General features: G+C 37.7%; 2 protein-coding genes across 4 annotated transcripts in view; one reads left to right on the top strand and one right to left on the bottom strand.

The window, feature by feature from the left end:
* Positions 1-5,710, bottom strand: part of LOC139467942 (3-phosphoinositide-dependent protein kinase 1-like) — a 28,202-nt gene extending 22,492 nt beyond the window's left edge. Inside the window, exons 1-2 of one of the 3 annotated variants that reach the window (XM_071249540.1) lie at positions 5,464-5,703; positions 3,645-3,703 (exon numbers count right to left, since the gene is read on the bottom strand). Coding sequence is in view for 2 of the 3 variants with exons in the window: in XM_071249541.1 (XP_071105642.1) it covers positions 5,464-5,466 (3 nt within the window). In the remaining variant the exon portion in view is untranslated. Of the gene's footprint in view, positions 1-3,644; positions 3,704-5,463 lie in introns of all 3 variants that reach the window. The other 2 variants (XM_071249541.1, XM_071249539.1) reach the window with 2 other exon arrangements.
* A 65-nt stretch (positions 5,711-5,775) lies between these two features.
* Positions 5,776-17,347, top strand: part of LOC139467940 (myocardin-related transcription factor B-like) — a 102,966-nt gene continuing 91,394 nt past the window's right edge. The window contains exons 1-3 of the mRNA XM_071249536.1: positions 5,776-5,852; positions 8,077-8,123; positions 12,891-12,983. The gene's annotated coding sequence lies outside the window, so the exon portion shown is untranslated. The remainder of the gene's footprint in view (positions 5,853-8,076; positions 8,124-12,890; positions 12,984-17,347) is intronic.

The raw sequence follows: 17,347 nt of genomic DNA, 5'->3' as shown, positions 1-17,347 counted from the left end.
GAGGCAATTAAGAAATGTACTGCTTTATATTTGCTTGGAAAATGATGGAATAGTGAGAAGCTATGAAATGGGAAGAGTATTGGAAAGTTGAGGATTATCAAGAAGTATTTGTTGTTCTACAGATGATTTCTTTAGCCAGCATCTGATTCAGCTGATGACTATCTGAATCTGTACTATCATCCAGAGATATGATAAGTGGTGCAACAAGGCTGATATCTCTGCTGTCATACTGGCGGTACTGACAATCTATTTCAAGAACCTGATCTTCAACCTTCAGCCATACCTCTCGTGGGATTCTAGCAAAAGCTATGTTGATCAACCCTTTAACACGTGTGAGTTAGAATGCTGTGTTATGTTTTGCCACGAACCCTTTATGTTAGCCCAGATAAGCTCAACAGGGTTGGGCTTACAATGTCTAACTGGCATACATAACACAATGTGACCGTGTTGTACCGCCAGGACATCGGTCTTGTACTTTACTGATTCCTTTTTCTGGCAAAGTTTCTCTGTGAGTTGAACTTTAATCTCAGATGGTCTGAAGTCGACATTGCAAGATGTCAGATATTCCTGCAGTGTCGCCTTCTGACTACTAATGGTTGGCACGACAGTATCTTGTTTCCAGACATTATGATAACTGGCGTTTTTCGTGACAGTGACACTAGGGTTGTAGATTATTTTCATTTTCGCCTCGAAAAGTAGCTCACAACCATCAATAAGCCCCAGATCACGGGTTCCGGCGTACAAACAATGATATGATTATGTTTACCTGATGGTACCGTGGGTACTTTTCATCTATCTGGCGGTAGCCACATGAAGTCAGTGGAACAACTGATAACTGATCTGGAAGCACTCACTGCGATAGTCACGAATGGAGAGGAGATAGCGTTTCAGGATGGAATATTTCCACCTGTAATCTGCTCGGGTTATCGCCATGTGTAGTGAATCAAAAACCATCTTGTGGAGACCAATAATTAGTTGGTTGGTTGGTTTGTTACTTTACGCCGCACTCAGCAATATTACAACTATATGACGGTGGTCTGTACATAATCAAGCCTGGACCAGTGATTGATATCATGAGCATCGACCCATGCAATTGGGATCGATGACATGCATCAACCAAGTCAGCGAGCCTGACCACCCGATCCTGTTAGTTGCCTTTTACAACAAGCATAGTCGCCTTTTACGGCAAGCATGGGTTGCTGAAGATCTATTCTACCCTGGATCTTCACGGGTCACCAATAATTAGTGTAATCGAGGAATTGTGCCTTTTATTTCCTCCCAAGTTCTACTACTAGTTGGGGGTAACTTTTGCTCATAAAGCTTGTACACTGCACGCCTAATCACCCAATTCTACATCCTGTGCATGTTTACTGAAATAATACATAAGACAACAGTTACAGGACAACATGCTTTGCAGTGGTTATCCACTTGTACACAAAAGCAAGAGACACAGCAACTCAGACGGCTTGGCCACATGTGCACTCACAAGCAAATGAATGGTTCTAAGTGTATGCACTCAGGTTTAATATTCACATTCTTGCTTAATATGTGCAACATTGACAAGATTGAGAACTGTCTTAAAGGAGAACAATGTCCCAGAGTCTCAGTAAAGGTCTAGATGTAATTAGTTAGTGTGCCTTGTGTGAAACAATCATAAATGTGTAATAAGGATAGTCATTTCCCACTACTGTTTGTGTGACGTTCATATTAAAGAAAAATTGAGAAAGTTTTGAAGTTATCTAGACCTGCTCAGTTGCCTGTATTCCACCCAAAGACTGTAGCAGATGTCAGTTGATGTTAATATAGTTAAAGGCTAACATGATGACTTGGGTGAGGTGAACTGTATTTCACTGTTAACAGGAACAATAAAGGACAGGGCCATTACATGTTTAGTCCTTAATCTTGCATCAATGCAGTTTCTGTGTAAGTTCAAGACTGCAACAGTTTCCTGCATGTCATACTCATTCAGAAAATACAATGTCCCAATACCACTGAAATTAAGAAAATATAAAGAATTTTATAAAGAAATCCATCATTGAACAAACTACAATGTTCCCAATTTGCCTGCCAAGGGTACTTAGTTAGGAATCTTGGATACATCTGAACAAAACAAGTGAGAGTGATTGAAGAACGTAAGTTCCATCAAATCTACCTTTTCACCATATTAAAACAAAACATGATAAAAGTCATTTAACCATTATGAACCACAAGCATGGTCAGTGATGGGTATGGTGCTGACCAGGATCATGATCAGTGTGTATCAGGACATGTATGGGGACCTTAATCCACCCATAGTGACAATCACATCAAAATCAGATCTAAGTTCTCACTGCCGCTAATCAAAGATCGGATGAATCCTATTAATCACATCAGAACGACCTATCGCGAACTTTGACCGACCACTGAAATGACTAACAAGAGGTAGGCATCAGCCAATTAGAAAGCAGCTTTCTTGAGCTTTACGGCACTCGTTTCAACCTGGCGACTTCCATTTCAGACTATGCTTGAAAAATATGTTGAGACAGTTCTTGATTAAAATTTTGAAAACTGAACAAACCAACATTTCCAAATGTCTAATACTGTAAATCTTGAAATTAACGCGAGCGTGAATTAAATGCGAAAAATACGAGTGGTCTTTGCTCGCATTTTTAAATATCCCATTTATATCAACAATAAGACATTTTGGAAAGCAAAACTACCAACACTGTTTATTGAGCAGCACTTGTATATAAAGTATATAAACAATGTCATTCAATGACGTCCTGTGAATTGTCACTGCTGAGGTCAAGACAAGAGTTCTACTCACTTATGTCATCACATGCAAGTTCAGACAGATGCCACCCTTAGTTCTTTGCGACTGTGTCAAAGGCCGACACTAGCCAGCGCTCATGTATTGTTTTTGCGGAAGCACTTTACTCAGCACTAATACGCGGTGCTATTTGGTGTGTGATTGGATTAAGGTGAGGATTCTAAACCTGACTGAGGACATCTTTAGATAGAAATCCACTGATGCTTGAGAGGACGGGGTGTCGCATTCATATTGAGTCGCATTTTTGGCTACGGTCCAGTGGTTGCATTCTTTTGGAGACGCATTAATTTCACGATTTACAGTATATGGTTGAGATTGTATGGCAGTGCTTTCCACGTACTGTGCAACACCTCCTCAGTTCAAATGTTTATCCAACGGAAGCAAAAGATAGACGATAATTTTGACGGAATCAGTCGTACGGGCTGTAACTGTCGTTCAGAATATCCTGTGTTAACGTTTTCAAGATTGCATGATCAGAAAACACATTCCGACTGTCACTTTCACGATCTGGTAAGCGACGCTCTGATTGGTCGGATGAAAAATTGTTCTGACGTGACCCGTAATGGGATGTCCTCAGATCTTTGTTTAGCGATAACGAGAACCAAGATCTGATTTTAATGAGATTGCCTATAATGATGACCCATGACATGTCTTAAAGCATAATAAGGATGTGTTTCAATACCAAATCACAAGCAACTAATCCAAGACATTTGCTGCAGATTTGGGACCAAATATTGGCCTCTGGATGGGTCTAGATAAATCCCTGCTTATTCAGCATGCATCAAGAGCAGTTTCTGTAAACAGTTTCTTGCATGCCATACTCATTCCTTCCTACCTTCTTCTACAGAAAGGAAGTCTTCTTGTCTTCTATAGCACTCCCTGTGTCTAACTGTCCTGTAAATGTAATAAATTAACCAAACACTTTCTTTTTGTTTTCTCATAACTGATGATAACTGGTATGTTTTTCGGACAAACTGTTTACATGAAATAACTTACATTTTTACAACACAAAACTGACACTCAATGTGATTAGTTCTTAACACCAAGGTGACATTGACTTAGCATTGTTTGACTCCTAATAAAGACACATGTATTGTTGTTAACTAGTATTCACCATGTTCACCAAATAAATGTTTTACCCAAAATATGCATATTATACAGGCTTTTCTAAAAAAGAAACTCATATTGGATTATCATGTTACTCTCACCCTAAAAAATACCCAAAGAATGAAATAAGAAAAGCACTAATTTCTTCATCATGTTTATGAAATAAGCTTTTGGCCTTAATCAGCGGTCCATCACAAAAGAATTGTGAGCACAATACATTACTTTAGGTTATTATATAAACAACAATGCAAGATTAAATAACACCCTTACCACAGTGATAACTTTTGAAATCAGAATAATGTGAAATGTCTTTTCTGCTTCCAACATACAGCATGTACAGATCAGGGTCTTTCACAAATAATTTTAAGTCTGCAAAGTAATAAATAAAACAAGTCTTCCCTAAGGATAACTGAAGATAATATCATCTTAGCTGGAGGCTTAGTTAGGCCAACATAAAATATCCTCTCATACTCCAATTTGAGATCTATTATAACTTGTGCCAAAGTGCAGGTTTACTCCTTATGTTCAGTTACTGTAGGGAGCAATTCCTGCTGAAGGCAAGTGTAAGGGGTCACACTGCTATGAGCTCATCCAATTTAGTTTTTTATATTATCAATGTAATAGGTAAAATTCTACATACTGGGTATTTCAGCTTGTCATAATGTTCTACCTGATAGACATATCTGAGAACATCTTAACTGCTTCACCCATTACTCAGTAATAATAATATGCATATATATTGACAATTTAGACCATAATAATTTGTGATCCATTTAATATTGGTTTACTTTGTTCTGACAATGTGGATGATTTTATTTTTTACCAGATCCTACATGAGCTGACCAAAACAAAACACTTAAACACTTGCATGTATGGTAGTAGTACATTCCTCCTGGAACAGAGTCCAAAGACTGCCTTTCTGTATAACACCCAAATAGTAACCCATGTCTAATGGCTTTCTTGTTTTCAAAATCGGTTGTCACTCCACACATACAAAAATATTCTGTGTAATTCACTAATTGATTAAGTGAATTCTTCAGAATCATGTCAGACTCAGAAAACCAAAATAACTCGCATCAATTAGTCTTTAAAATTGGTTATTATCACAGCTCGACACGGGTGTAACTTTGGGGACAAACAAAGTAATATAAGTTTGAATGACTTTTGAAATCTGCGATTGATCGAGTCCAAACTCTAAGCACCATTGTGTCTATCAGAGATCCAACCGGACCAGAAGATTTTTTTGGCGCTGGTCATTCGGACAACTGACAAATTTTGGCCCGTGTCAAGCACTGATCATAGTATCTATACAACAAATAAAAGGGTTTCTTTGGTCACTACAAAATCATGTTCCAAGGGTAGGACCACTCAGTTTACAATTAAATCCCGATCTTCTGTCATGCATGTGCTGTACACCGCATAACTGTTGAAGAGGTGTGCAACACTATCACAAGATCGAGGTTCAATATTCTTAATTTGATTACAGGATGGAATTGATATAAAAATAACGTGGAATACTTTCTGTATAAATCTTATGAATATATTACCATTATGATGAACCGATTCTCAAATTTGTGCCAGCATTTACCCCATTTGCAGCAAGTGCCATCACAACAACCGGGGTGCCGTAGTACGCATGTCAGAGTATTCGCAACGCCCTCTATAATTCAACTCTACTTCCGATTATTGTTTTTTTAAGAATGCAGATGTTTTGAAGGTTTCTCAGGCGTCGGTGTTATCTAGTTATAAACAGAAACTGATATATCATTGAAAAATACTAGAGCTATCAAATGTCAATGACATTTGAAAATGAAAGTGAAAACTGACACTTCAGACATGACGTCACAGGCACCGCTCATCCGGGGTATTTAATGGCTGCCTATTTACATCGAAGGGCGAAATGGCTAATTCGTCATGATTTCCGGATTTGTCAAAGGTTTGTTCACCTGACAGCATCCTTTTTGTTGAAACAACATTGTTTGATTTTGAACACTTATGACAGCTACCTAAAACAAAGTGAGATGCAAGATAACCAGACCACTGAACACAAAAAGTGAAAACGACTTGTCATGTCATGACGAGGAAGAGATGTTTTAAATCTTTTTCACGTTTTTAACACGAAAGGCAGTGCACTTGTTTAGCATAACCATATCCCGATACTTTGTGCGTGATGCACTGTGCATGTACCAGTCTTTTCATCTTGACAGTTTATTTGACATTTGCATTTTTTAAACCGACCATCACTTATTCCTCAGGTTAGTTTTCTATCTGCAACCCTTTCAGAAAATCTAGTAGGAAGAATCAGAGAGAGGATATACCGATCGGTGTATGGGTTCTTGAAGAATGTGTGAAAGTTCAGCTTAGTAAAATAGGTAATCACACAAGTATAATTTTGGATGGTGAATACCCAATATTATGAATAAAAAATATTTTATCAAGCCTCGGTGAGCTAGATTTATAGTGTTTATTGCTAATTCAGGTTATTTTCAATCGCGACATACACGATAACTCTTTAGGTGTAATGTTAAATTCTGTCATAAAAAAATATTTTCATCTCTCACAAACGGCATCTGAACAAACATGTCCTAAAATGTGCCTTTAGAATATGTTGTCACAATGTCAGTGATTAATCAGACAGCCCCAGCTGTAACTAGTGTTCTTGACAGTGGCATAAAGTCTACCATATAGGCAAAAAGACAATTGCCCACAGATAATATTTGATCATTATTGTCAGTTCAACTGGAGTAATATCCCTTTAGTTAAAGGGAAGCTGCTCCCGTCTATAAAATGTCAGGTTTGTGTAGAGTCTGTCTGGCCTGTCATAATTTTTCGTAATGAGATAACCAAGTGCAATCTGATATCCCTCACAGTGCCAAAATGAAGCAAGTAACATTTCGGTCATTTTTCAGCTATATTCGGCCAAATCAAACTTTTTAGTTCAGACCCAAAAGGCCTAAAGTTGCCTACACTTGTGAAAGGCTGCAGCTACTTCCTTTTAGATATTGATTTTTGTAATCTTAGACTAATAGTTTGATAATTTGCATAATTATCTGTAAATGACCTAAAAGATACTCTTTTTTTCTGTTGATGGGTCCAGAAACCTACCCATTATATGACAATTGGATGTTTATTGACAATGGTTGTATATTTGACAAATCAAAAACACTATTTCTTACTTGTCATGTTGACTATGGTGCATATGACTCTTGAAGGCATGTCAAATGACGTGTTGTACTGAAAATTGTACCCAGATCATATCAGATTGCGAGTTTAAGTAAGATTTAGTACAAGCATGGGAATAGTGCTGACACCTAACTATTTAACATCTTAAACTTAGCCAATCATGTCAGTGAATACCGTCTTACGATGAAGTCACGACTTTTACAAAATTCCTGGCTTTTTAAAGACTGGAACAAAATTGTAAAAGTCGTGACTTCGCCGTAAGACAGTATTCACTGACATGATTGGCCAAGTTTAAGATGTTAAATAGTTAGGTGTCAGCACTATTCCCATGCGTGTACTAAACACACACGCCTTGCATCACTTTGGGCTTTCTCCCACATTAAGGTATTGTGGCATTATTTTCAGTAGATTTTAGTCATACGTTATGGACTAGTATCACTCAGCTGATCTTACTAGGCCTGAGGTCATTTTGCTAGACGTAGACTTTGGACAAGTGGCTAAAGATGCAGACTGTATAACTAAAACACATTCATAGCGGCTCTAACTTACTCACTCACTTATGGGATTGGTGAAGTAGCCAAGTGGTTAATGCATTTGTCACGGAGAATGCCTGGGTTCAATTCCCCACATGGGTACAATGTGTGTCCCCCTGCGGTGATCTTGCTGGAATATTGCTAAACGAGGCGTAAGACTCACTCACTCACTCACTCACTCACTCACTCACTCACTCACTCACTGTTCAATTCCCCACATGGGTACAATGTGTGTCCCCCTGCTGTGATCTTGCTGGAATATTGCTAAACGAGGCGTAAGACTCACTCACTCACTCACTCACTCACTCACTCACTTACTCACTCACTCAGGCATACATGGTATATGAGAAAGCTGTATCTGTTTCATTTTCTCTCTTGTATTCACAGAATGATCCTTAGCTCTTTCTGCCAATTTACACTGACTGATCTTCTTGTTCATTTCAGACACTCATTTGGGTGCTTCTGCCATCATGCCTTTGTAATCAAGGAAGGTAAGTCAGAGTTTGTAATGTCTACCTGTGTCATTCCCCGCAAGTACATGGACATGTCCAAAAGTAAAGTGTTTGATAAGCCATTTGCCAAGAACCAATATGAGATTGTCTGAATTGTGTCTTTGACCTGCATCATTTTGGGCTTTCCTCCCACATTAACATGACATGCCGTGATATAACTGGAATACTGTTTAAAGCAGCATTAAGCCCAACTCACTCACTGAATTATGTACCGTTCATATTTCAATAGTCTCCATATGTGGCTTCTTAAAGTATAGCATTGGTTTCCTCTTTACATGTCTTAGGATATTAGACTTTGGTTCTTCGTCTATAGTTAAGGCCCATTTGGTTTTTGGGACACGTGAAGATCCAGGTTAGAATTAATCTTCAGCAACCCATGTTTTTTATAAGGGGTGATCCCAATTGTTAAGATCGATGCTCATGGTGTCAGCTGGTTTGTCTTGTCCAGACTGGATTATCGACAGACTGCCGTTATGTTGATGGAATATTGCTGAGTGTGGCTTTGTATGGTTATATATCAAACAAACAAAACATTAGTCTTTGAACTCTCAAATCGCTCATCCTTTTGTAACTTTACACATAGTTCTATACAACTAGGACAATGTAGGACTGTAACCTGTACAGTAGAACCTGGATATAACAAACTACAAGAGACCGGAGAAATCAGTTTGTTATATATGTTTTCGCTTGGAAACGTCCGCCATCTTGGATAAAACAAAACACACTACACATAATTGCAGCATTGACTTGTATTAGCAGTGAGTACTTCATAGCATTCAATTGATTTCATAACATTCAGTCAATAACATTAGATTCATAACAATTTTAGAACCTTCTTTATCAAATATGTATTCAGCATTTCACAATTTTCATACAGGGAGATGGGTAGTCAGCGATTTTGCTCCTGCCTTGTTTTGCTGACTGCATTCGTGAAACTGCATCATGTGCATAGGTTTAATGTTTGTTTTACAGACAAGTTTAGTCCAATTACATGTACAGGTAAGATTAACATAAAGCAAGTTTAAGAAGATTGATTCATTGAAACTTGAATCCACTGAGTGTGTTGATACACTGTTGATTGTGTATAGCCAACTGTCAGTGACACTTGACACTGAGTGAGATTTTTCAGCTCACTATACATGTCACTAATTAGTTGTATTTGGGCTTGTCGGGGATCAGATATCAGTTCACTATATATGTTAGTTCACTAAACTCCAAACAGGACACACCAACCTAAATAACCACCAAAAAAAAATTAAAACGCATCTAAAAACACTATAATCTACCAAATCAAAATCAAATAAACAAACATCCACCATACCCAGCTCCCTTAGTTCTACTCCCCAACCCCATCGGCATCTATTCCAAATCTCAAAATTCCCAAATTCTATATAAGCAACCCCTAAAGCCCCCTCTTGGGTTGCACAGACCACTTTCGCCCCTTTCGGAAACACATTAAATGGCCTGGCCGGGCCCCTGTGCGAAATACGCATCAGTCGGAAAGCGCACGTTAAATCTCCAAAGTAAGTAAGTAAGTAAGTGAGAGTTTGTCATGTTCATAAATTTTATATGATAATATATAGGAGATAAATCAGTGATTTTGTAACATTTCGTTGTATCCGTTTGTTTGCTCTATACGTGTTCGTTATATCCGTGTTTTACTGTAGTGTTATTTATTGCTTTTGTGTCACAACAAGTATTTGGTACTTTTGGACATTTATTGATTTTATGAGATATTGATACTGCGAGTTATGTTTCCTGGTCTTTTAGCTCACCTGGCTAAAAGTCAAGAGAACTTACATCATGGCCTTTTTCTCGATTACAATCACTGATTACTGTATTGATGCCTTAAAGTAACCAAAGTTGTCAGAGAATGGCTAGTGCCTACATATATCTTAAATGCCATGAGGGCGGTCAGGTAGTCTAGTGGTTAAAGTGTTCACTCATCACACCGGAGAACCGGGTTCGATTTCTGACATGGGTACAATGTGTGAAGCCCATTTCTGGTGTCCCCTGCCGTGATATTGCTGGAATATTGCTATAAACCATACTCACTCACTCATAAATGCCATACCTCACCTCATAACAAGTAATGTTTGTTGTTGAACTATTATATGTTGACATAATGTTCATTGTGATCATAATAGCAAGAACGCGGAAGACTCAAACGGTGACTCATCAAACTGTTCCTTACGTAATCAGAATATCCGGCAATAGTGTTCGTTCGCTTGATCAAATAATCAGTCAATTGATCAATGTTGAAAGTCAAAACCATTGTCGATTGTATAAAATGTATGATCAATATATAACATCATGAGAAATGATGAAATAATGGTCATGACTACAGTCTAATGGTCCTCATGAATTCATAGTATCAATTGTAATATCAAATAACGTTTTAGTACATGATATACAGCTTTTCCATTGAACGAGATGTTGGTCACATGACCACAAAATTAACATTCGCAAGTGCATGAAGGACACTATTTCATGTTCATACATTTTTCACAAGACTGTGTTCTTGAAGTGACGTAAACACTGATGGACTACTTACACATTCCTTGGTAAAACACTGGTAATTCCCCAGCATGAGTACATACAGAAGTGTTGTGTCTGATCATTTAGACCCTTTAATCTTGATGGCAGCTATTTAGCATACATTGAGAAACGTCATAAATGCCTGCATAATCGTTCACAATGATTCTCGCTACAACCCATCCCAGTGGACAAAACGAAAAAATGCATACAAACTATTGTAGTATCCACTCAATCCATGTTAAGACTGACAGTTAAAGTCTACAGCAATCTATGAATTTAGTATCTATTTGACACATCTTTATAATCACCTTTCCACTAACACATATAAGCGCAACAGGTTCATGAACAACTTCGGAAATCTCTCCCGTCATGTTTATCGTGTCGAACATGTGTTACAACGCGCTATAATTGTGACTGACTTACTGAGGTAGTTACTAACAGACCTTACTCATCCAATGATTATATTATTATATGATCAATTATTTGAATACATTTGTTGTGAACAAACTACAACAGATGTTCCTGTAAAGCAAGTTCATCATACATACACTCATGTCACCGCTGTGTTTGGGGAACTATTTTATTCCGCGATACAGCTGGTTGTTGTGTGGCTGTCAGTGTAAACATGAAGTCACACGTATAGATCTAGCGCTACATCCATCACAGTAAAAAATGGCGATATATAATGTTATAAGAATTGACTTCCTCTTTGTGTGAGTTCACTGGAGTATGTATAAAGTGAGGGCCAAACACTGTATGAAGGTTCATACTCCAATGAACTCACACAAAGTGAAAGTCGGTTCTAATTAATGACTATCAATTCCTGCAAGAGGTCACAACTGAGCCTATGGCTCTACTGCTGACTCACTATAGCATGCAGTGGCACTATTTTGGGGAGTTACTGATTTGTTTCTTAAAGTGAGACGTCATCCCTGAAAGGTTACATACATGTCACCTTCTATACCGTGTATACTACAGTATTTAGGTTCTTGTTGGAACAAGCCCACAACCAGTGTTGTCATGAGAGGCATGTTTATGGATCAGGTTATTAAGCCCATTAACTAGTGACTGTTTATTGTGATGATTGTACACTGATGGTGTGGATTGTTGCTCTTAATATCAATCACATAAACCGAAGGTTTCAATGTACATATGCTTAATGTTGCAAGACATTGAACCATGTTTAAGGAGTGTGAGTTTCTAATAATTCAATGATACAACAGATAAGCCCTTCTGGCAGAGAGACTGGTTCTTGTTAGTGTTTGTGTTGCATAATCTTTTTGATGGGTAAAGACAAATTCTTGTTGCCATTAGTTCTTACAGATTTTTTTGAGTCATCAACCATTTGAGATGTCAAGCACATGTTGTTTGTTATGCATCGGATAATGTTATAGATAGTTTAGAAATTGATTACCAACATCAAATGGAAGTCAGATTAAACACAATTCTAAAATTTGATTTTGTGGTTTTGTAGTTTTCAACATGTACAAATTCATTTTCAAAAACATGTACATAACAAATTTGTTACGCTGTCAAATGTTAAACATGTTAGAGGAGTAAGTCATTAAAGAGTTTTTAATTTCATCGTTATGAACTGGCTGGCCCATTGATCAGTGTATTCTAACTCCACCAAGAGTTACTTCCCTTCTATCACTAATATCAGTAACTTGAGATGTCCATCAGCTGAACACCCTGCTTGTTGCTGTGCAGCTGTTGGGAATCGTTTAGCATTTCAACATTGGCAATTGATTAAATTATCATTAATGAAATAACGATAACAACCTTTTTTGTCTATTTACATAGAACATTTTCCACAGTATCCTTCATTTATGCATAACAGTTTATTAAATAATAAAATTATGAAGTGATATTTTCCTATTCCCTCTAACACTTATTCATGTTTACATTCAACATAGTTGGCAAAGAACATATATTTTTACCTGCAAGAACAGCAAAAGTAATATGATAACAAAGGTGGAAACTTAACAAGGGAAGCCAACGGTTAATTGACGCCAATAGGTAATTAGCAATGGTCAAACACTTAAGCCAACACCTAAGGGACTTGCTGTCATGGTGTAGTATGGCTAGACAGTACAGTACAGACAGTAGAAAGATTATATATTGGTCTTCCCCCCAACCACCAGTTTAACAAACAGATAAAGGCCTTTTTTTTTATTTATTAACAAGAGCATCTAATTTTACTTGTAGTTCATCGGCTTTGCCAATAGGACTTCAGCAAGGTAGCCAGCCTGCCCTTTGGACTGAACTCATCGGTCAGATTTCCTTTCCCACATACAGTTGGTAAGTTTCCTAATTTTCTATAAGTTTCTATATTTTGTCATATATATGTATTTTTTAATTAGTTGAATGCCAGCAAGTCACACATCAGGTTTCTATTTCTGTTTCAGATATATAGAAACATATCAGTATGCATGATGAATTTGACACATACTGATTATGTGTCCATCCAGTGTGTTTAGCCATATAGTTGTGAGTGAGTCGTTGCCAGCTGACCAGCTGTTTTGCATACTGGCTAACAGAGGTGCCTAGTTTTACGATTTTAAGCTAAATATTACAGTATTACAATAAAGTCAGTTGTTAAGAAAAAAATATAGAAATCAACAGCTTACATTTAGTAGTTTACTCGTCGCATTGTATGTAATTTGCTTGCAGATTAACATATTATCTTGTTTTGAAGTATGCAGTAGGGAGCTTGTATTTAATGTTAAATTGAAAAAAAATTGTGTAGTTTTCGATTTCCATTGAGAAAATGTTGAGTAACATGGCGAATGGCAATAAACATTTGAACCGAAAAACAGACGAACTAACTTGGCCGGGTTGCAAGGATCTTTACTGACAAAGATTACTGTAAGATTGCTAAAAATTACTCCCAAGGTTTTACCTTGACTTTCAAAAGTGGGGATACAGGGGGCCCACAATAATTAATTTCAAGGGTCCTTGCTGGCAATATGAGTGTCCTGTAAAGTAATGCAGTGGTGTCGTGTTCTGTACATTTTTATCCCCCGCCCAACAAAGTTGATGGGGGATATAGAAACAGGCTCCATCCGTCAGTCACGTTTCGTTTCTGGAGCATAACTCATAAACCGTTCAATATGTTTTCATCAACCTTTGCAGGTTTGTCAGGTACATGCTGAACTGGTGCCTTTTGCTATTTAGAAATTTTAGAAATTTTTATTTATGTTTCCATGGCAGCAAGATGGACTTAGGTTCCAAACTCTTCTTTTTTTTACAATTTCGATGACAAGTTCCACCTCGGTTAAAAAAGGTTAGGGTTTGTTTAGATTTAATTATGTCATAAATTCTGCAACAGGGGCGAGGTAGTAGCCACGTTAGTGGCAAACTCTTGTAATAATTACTTTAGAGAGGGAATCAATGATCATGTGGACAATGGCCATGATTTATGGTTGAAATGGCAGATTGCTCTTGATGTGCTGCAGGTACAGTGAATAGTATTGTGTGTGTCTCAGGATACAGTATTTTCTGTTTCTGCATCCAGTCTCAACATTTGTGCGTACTGAACGTGCATTTGTGCGTCACATAAAACCCCGAGTCCTATTTTATCCAGATATTAGTGACAGGGCATAAATAGGGTAGGCACCCCTGTGGTAAGAAGTATTTATGTCTGTACTGAATCAGTACCGGTACCTTGCCAGTGCAGGGGTACCACTTGATGGGAGGTTAAGGTGTCTTAACACTTTGTGACGAGTTGTCTCTTGGCTGCTAAAAGCATTCACCTCACTCAGAAGAAAACTGGGGAAGGTTACTCTGTAGTTGGTATGAAATATAAACTTGTGGGCTGTAAATCTTTGCATCCAAGACTATAAGATGGTAGATGAAGACTCTGCTGGTGAATCTGCCAAAAGATAGAGAGTTTATAACTTACTGATATTTGCATTTTAGTGAGTTACGAAGCTGAATGGTTGGTCAGTGTTCGAAATAAAAGGAGGTCCTGGGGTCCTTGAAGATTGTTACCATGGTACTTTAATCTAGGATCCCCACAGCTCTTCAATTTATAACAGTAGGGTTAGGACAAGTACCCCTTGACTTTCACTTTTAATTTCAAACACTGTTAGTTATGGTATGCTGTGAATGTGTTGGAGACAAATGGCATCGTGACCTTTCCTTGATGTTATCAGCGTTTGATAGGACATTCCCCTACATCCCTGAGCCAAATATGAAGTATGTTTTGGTTGACAGTCAGTCTGTTTTTGAAACGAGGGACATGGTGTTATTCACTATTATTCAGGGGGTGGTCGGGTAGCCTAGTGGTTAAAGCGTTCGCTCGTCAGACCCGGGTTCGATTCCTGACATGGTAAACTGTGTGAAGCCCATTTCTGGTGTCCCCGCCGTGATATTGCTGGAATATAGCTAAAACGTAAAAGTGGCATTAAACCATACTCACTCACTATATTCAGTGTTTGTTACTTCAGAAATTGATAGGGTGGTTGGGTAGCCTAGTGGTTAACACGTTTGCTTGTCACCCTGAAGACCCAGGTTTTGATTCCCGGCATGGAATGTGTGAAGCCCATTTCTAGTGTCCCCCTCCATGATATTGCTGGAATATTGCTAAAAGCGGCGTAAAACCATACTCACTCACTCACTCACTCACTCAGAAATTGATCATGTTTGGTCATTAGAACAATAGTTGACAACATCAGAGATCCTGGGATCCCCCTTAATTAGAAGTAGTATAACCAGTATTCACAGTACAAGCCATGGTCGGAAACTACTGCGACTACGATTCCTTTCAGAAGTCTTGAGATGATAATTATGGATTATGTACAAAGTGAAGGAAGAGTTTTAGAGTTTGGTCAGAGGTGATTCCATCAATGACCAACTTGTATTTTAAGAAAGAAAATGAAGCAAAACTTTCAACACTTGATTCATTGTATCAGCATACCCAGAAAGTTTGAGATGTTGCTCATGATGTCAATCACTGGTTGTTTGGTCAAGATTCAATTATTAACAGGCCGCCACCATTTATCATATTGCTGAATGCAACATTAAAATACAAACATAAATTATTATAAGTCTATTGTAGGTGATGTTTGGTTTGTTGTTTAATGCCGCACTCAGCAATATTCCAGCTATATGACCAGACAATCCAGAGATTGACATCATGAGCATCAATCCACGCAATGGGGATACAATGACATGCATCAACCAAGTCAGCGAGTCTCACCAACCGATCCCGTTAGTCGCCTTTTACGACAAGCATAGTCGCCTTTTATCAGATTTATCTACTAGGGTTGCTATAAACCCATTGTACCCCGTATTTTCATGGGTTGCAGGTGATGTAGTCATGGTAGTTCGACAGATTAACAGTTATTTGTCAGTGTTTATGAAGTCTACATCACCATTACCAACAGGGAGCATCAGCTTATGTTGCAGCATCCACCAACCTGTAGTCTTACAGACCCTGATACAAATATGTATCAAAAACAGCCCATGCAAGTCTATAATGTTTGGCAAGTCTAGATCACTGCAGTCACTGGGCTCCTTTTTATTATATTTTTATTAAGATAACTGAACAACTGTTTTTTTTATGTATGATATGTTCATTTCAGAGACTAGATGTTAGTCTAACCAACCTGCTCAAGAGGACGATATTTGAATGTCATAAAAAAATTTACAAATTGGAATTTAAAATTTACCTATTCATGTTAATGTGTATATATATGTAGAACTATTAACTAATGTTATGACTTTGTAGAAGTAACCTGTATTTCACTGATAACAGGGCCAGTAAATAGGAAGAGGTTTTATTGCTTATCATTCAATACAATGATATATAACTATCTCAAAAGACAATGTTAAAATTCCTCTGAATTAAGAATATATTAACTTTTACAAAAATCCAAATTTTGAACCAAGTAACACTTTTTTTCCAATTTACCTGCCAGGGCTATTAGTTTAGAAGCCTGGATAAATCAGATTGGGACCAGTTATGAGAATGATGGGCCAGACTTTAGAATTACAGTATGCAGGGGACCCACATTACTTACAGTTGTTTGTCTTTCTTAGATTTCTCAATAAACAATGGCAATCTGAACCACTTTTATATCATGTAATGGATTCTTAATACTATATAAATTGCCACGTTATCCGAAATCATGTGAAAAAGTAATTTTGAATGTAAACATGGTGAAGGTGGGACTGAGATGAGGTGTTGAAAACCATCATATCTTCATCCTTTGCTGCTGAAACAGATGTGATCTTTAGTACCAACGTGACTTTGTTAATCTGAAGAGATACAGAAATGTAGTAGAAGAAAAAGGTTCATGGCAGTCCCTGCTGGCTGAGTGTAGGCTTCCAGGCTGTTCTTCATCACACACGTGCTTTCTTTCATATTTACCAGCTCCAATTACTGCAGTATGGTTTTTCACCCAAGCCTCAGATGTATAGAAAACAAACCAAGCCTCAGCTAAGAATTTCCTTTCTTTCATGAATATCATTTGAGGTTATCAGGTCAGAAAGGGGTAATGCTTTTTCGTGTTGAAGATGCTCATCATGTTTGTATTTTCTGCAGTGGTTGATGTGTGTCAAACTTGTCAAGGTACACTGCAGGTTTTGTCTGCATAGAAAGTAAAACAAGAGTCATTAGGTAAAATCTTTGACACATTTTTTTTTTATCCTTGTTCATG

Source organism: Haliotis cracherodii, unplaced genomic scaffold (assembly GCF_022045235.1).
Source record: "Haliotis cracherodii isolate W230 unplaced genomic scaffold, xgHalCrac1.p SCAF_2, whole genome shotgun sequence".
NCBI classification, from domain to species: Eukaryota; Metazoa; Mollusca; class Gastropoda; order Lepetellida; family Haliotidae; genus Haliotis; species Haliotis cracherodii.
This window is presented reverse-complemented; position numbering and strand designations above follow the sequence as displayed.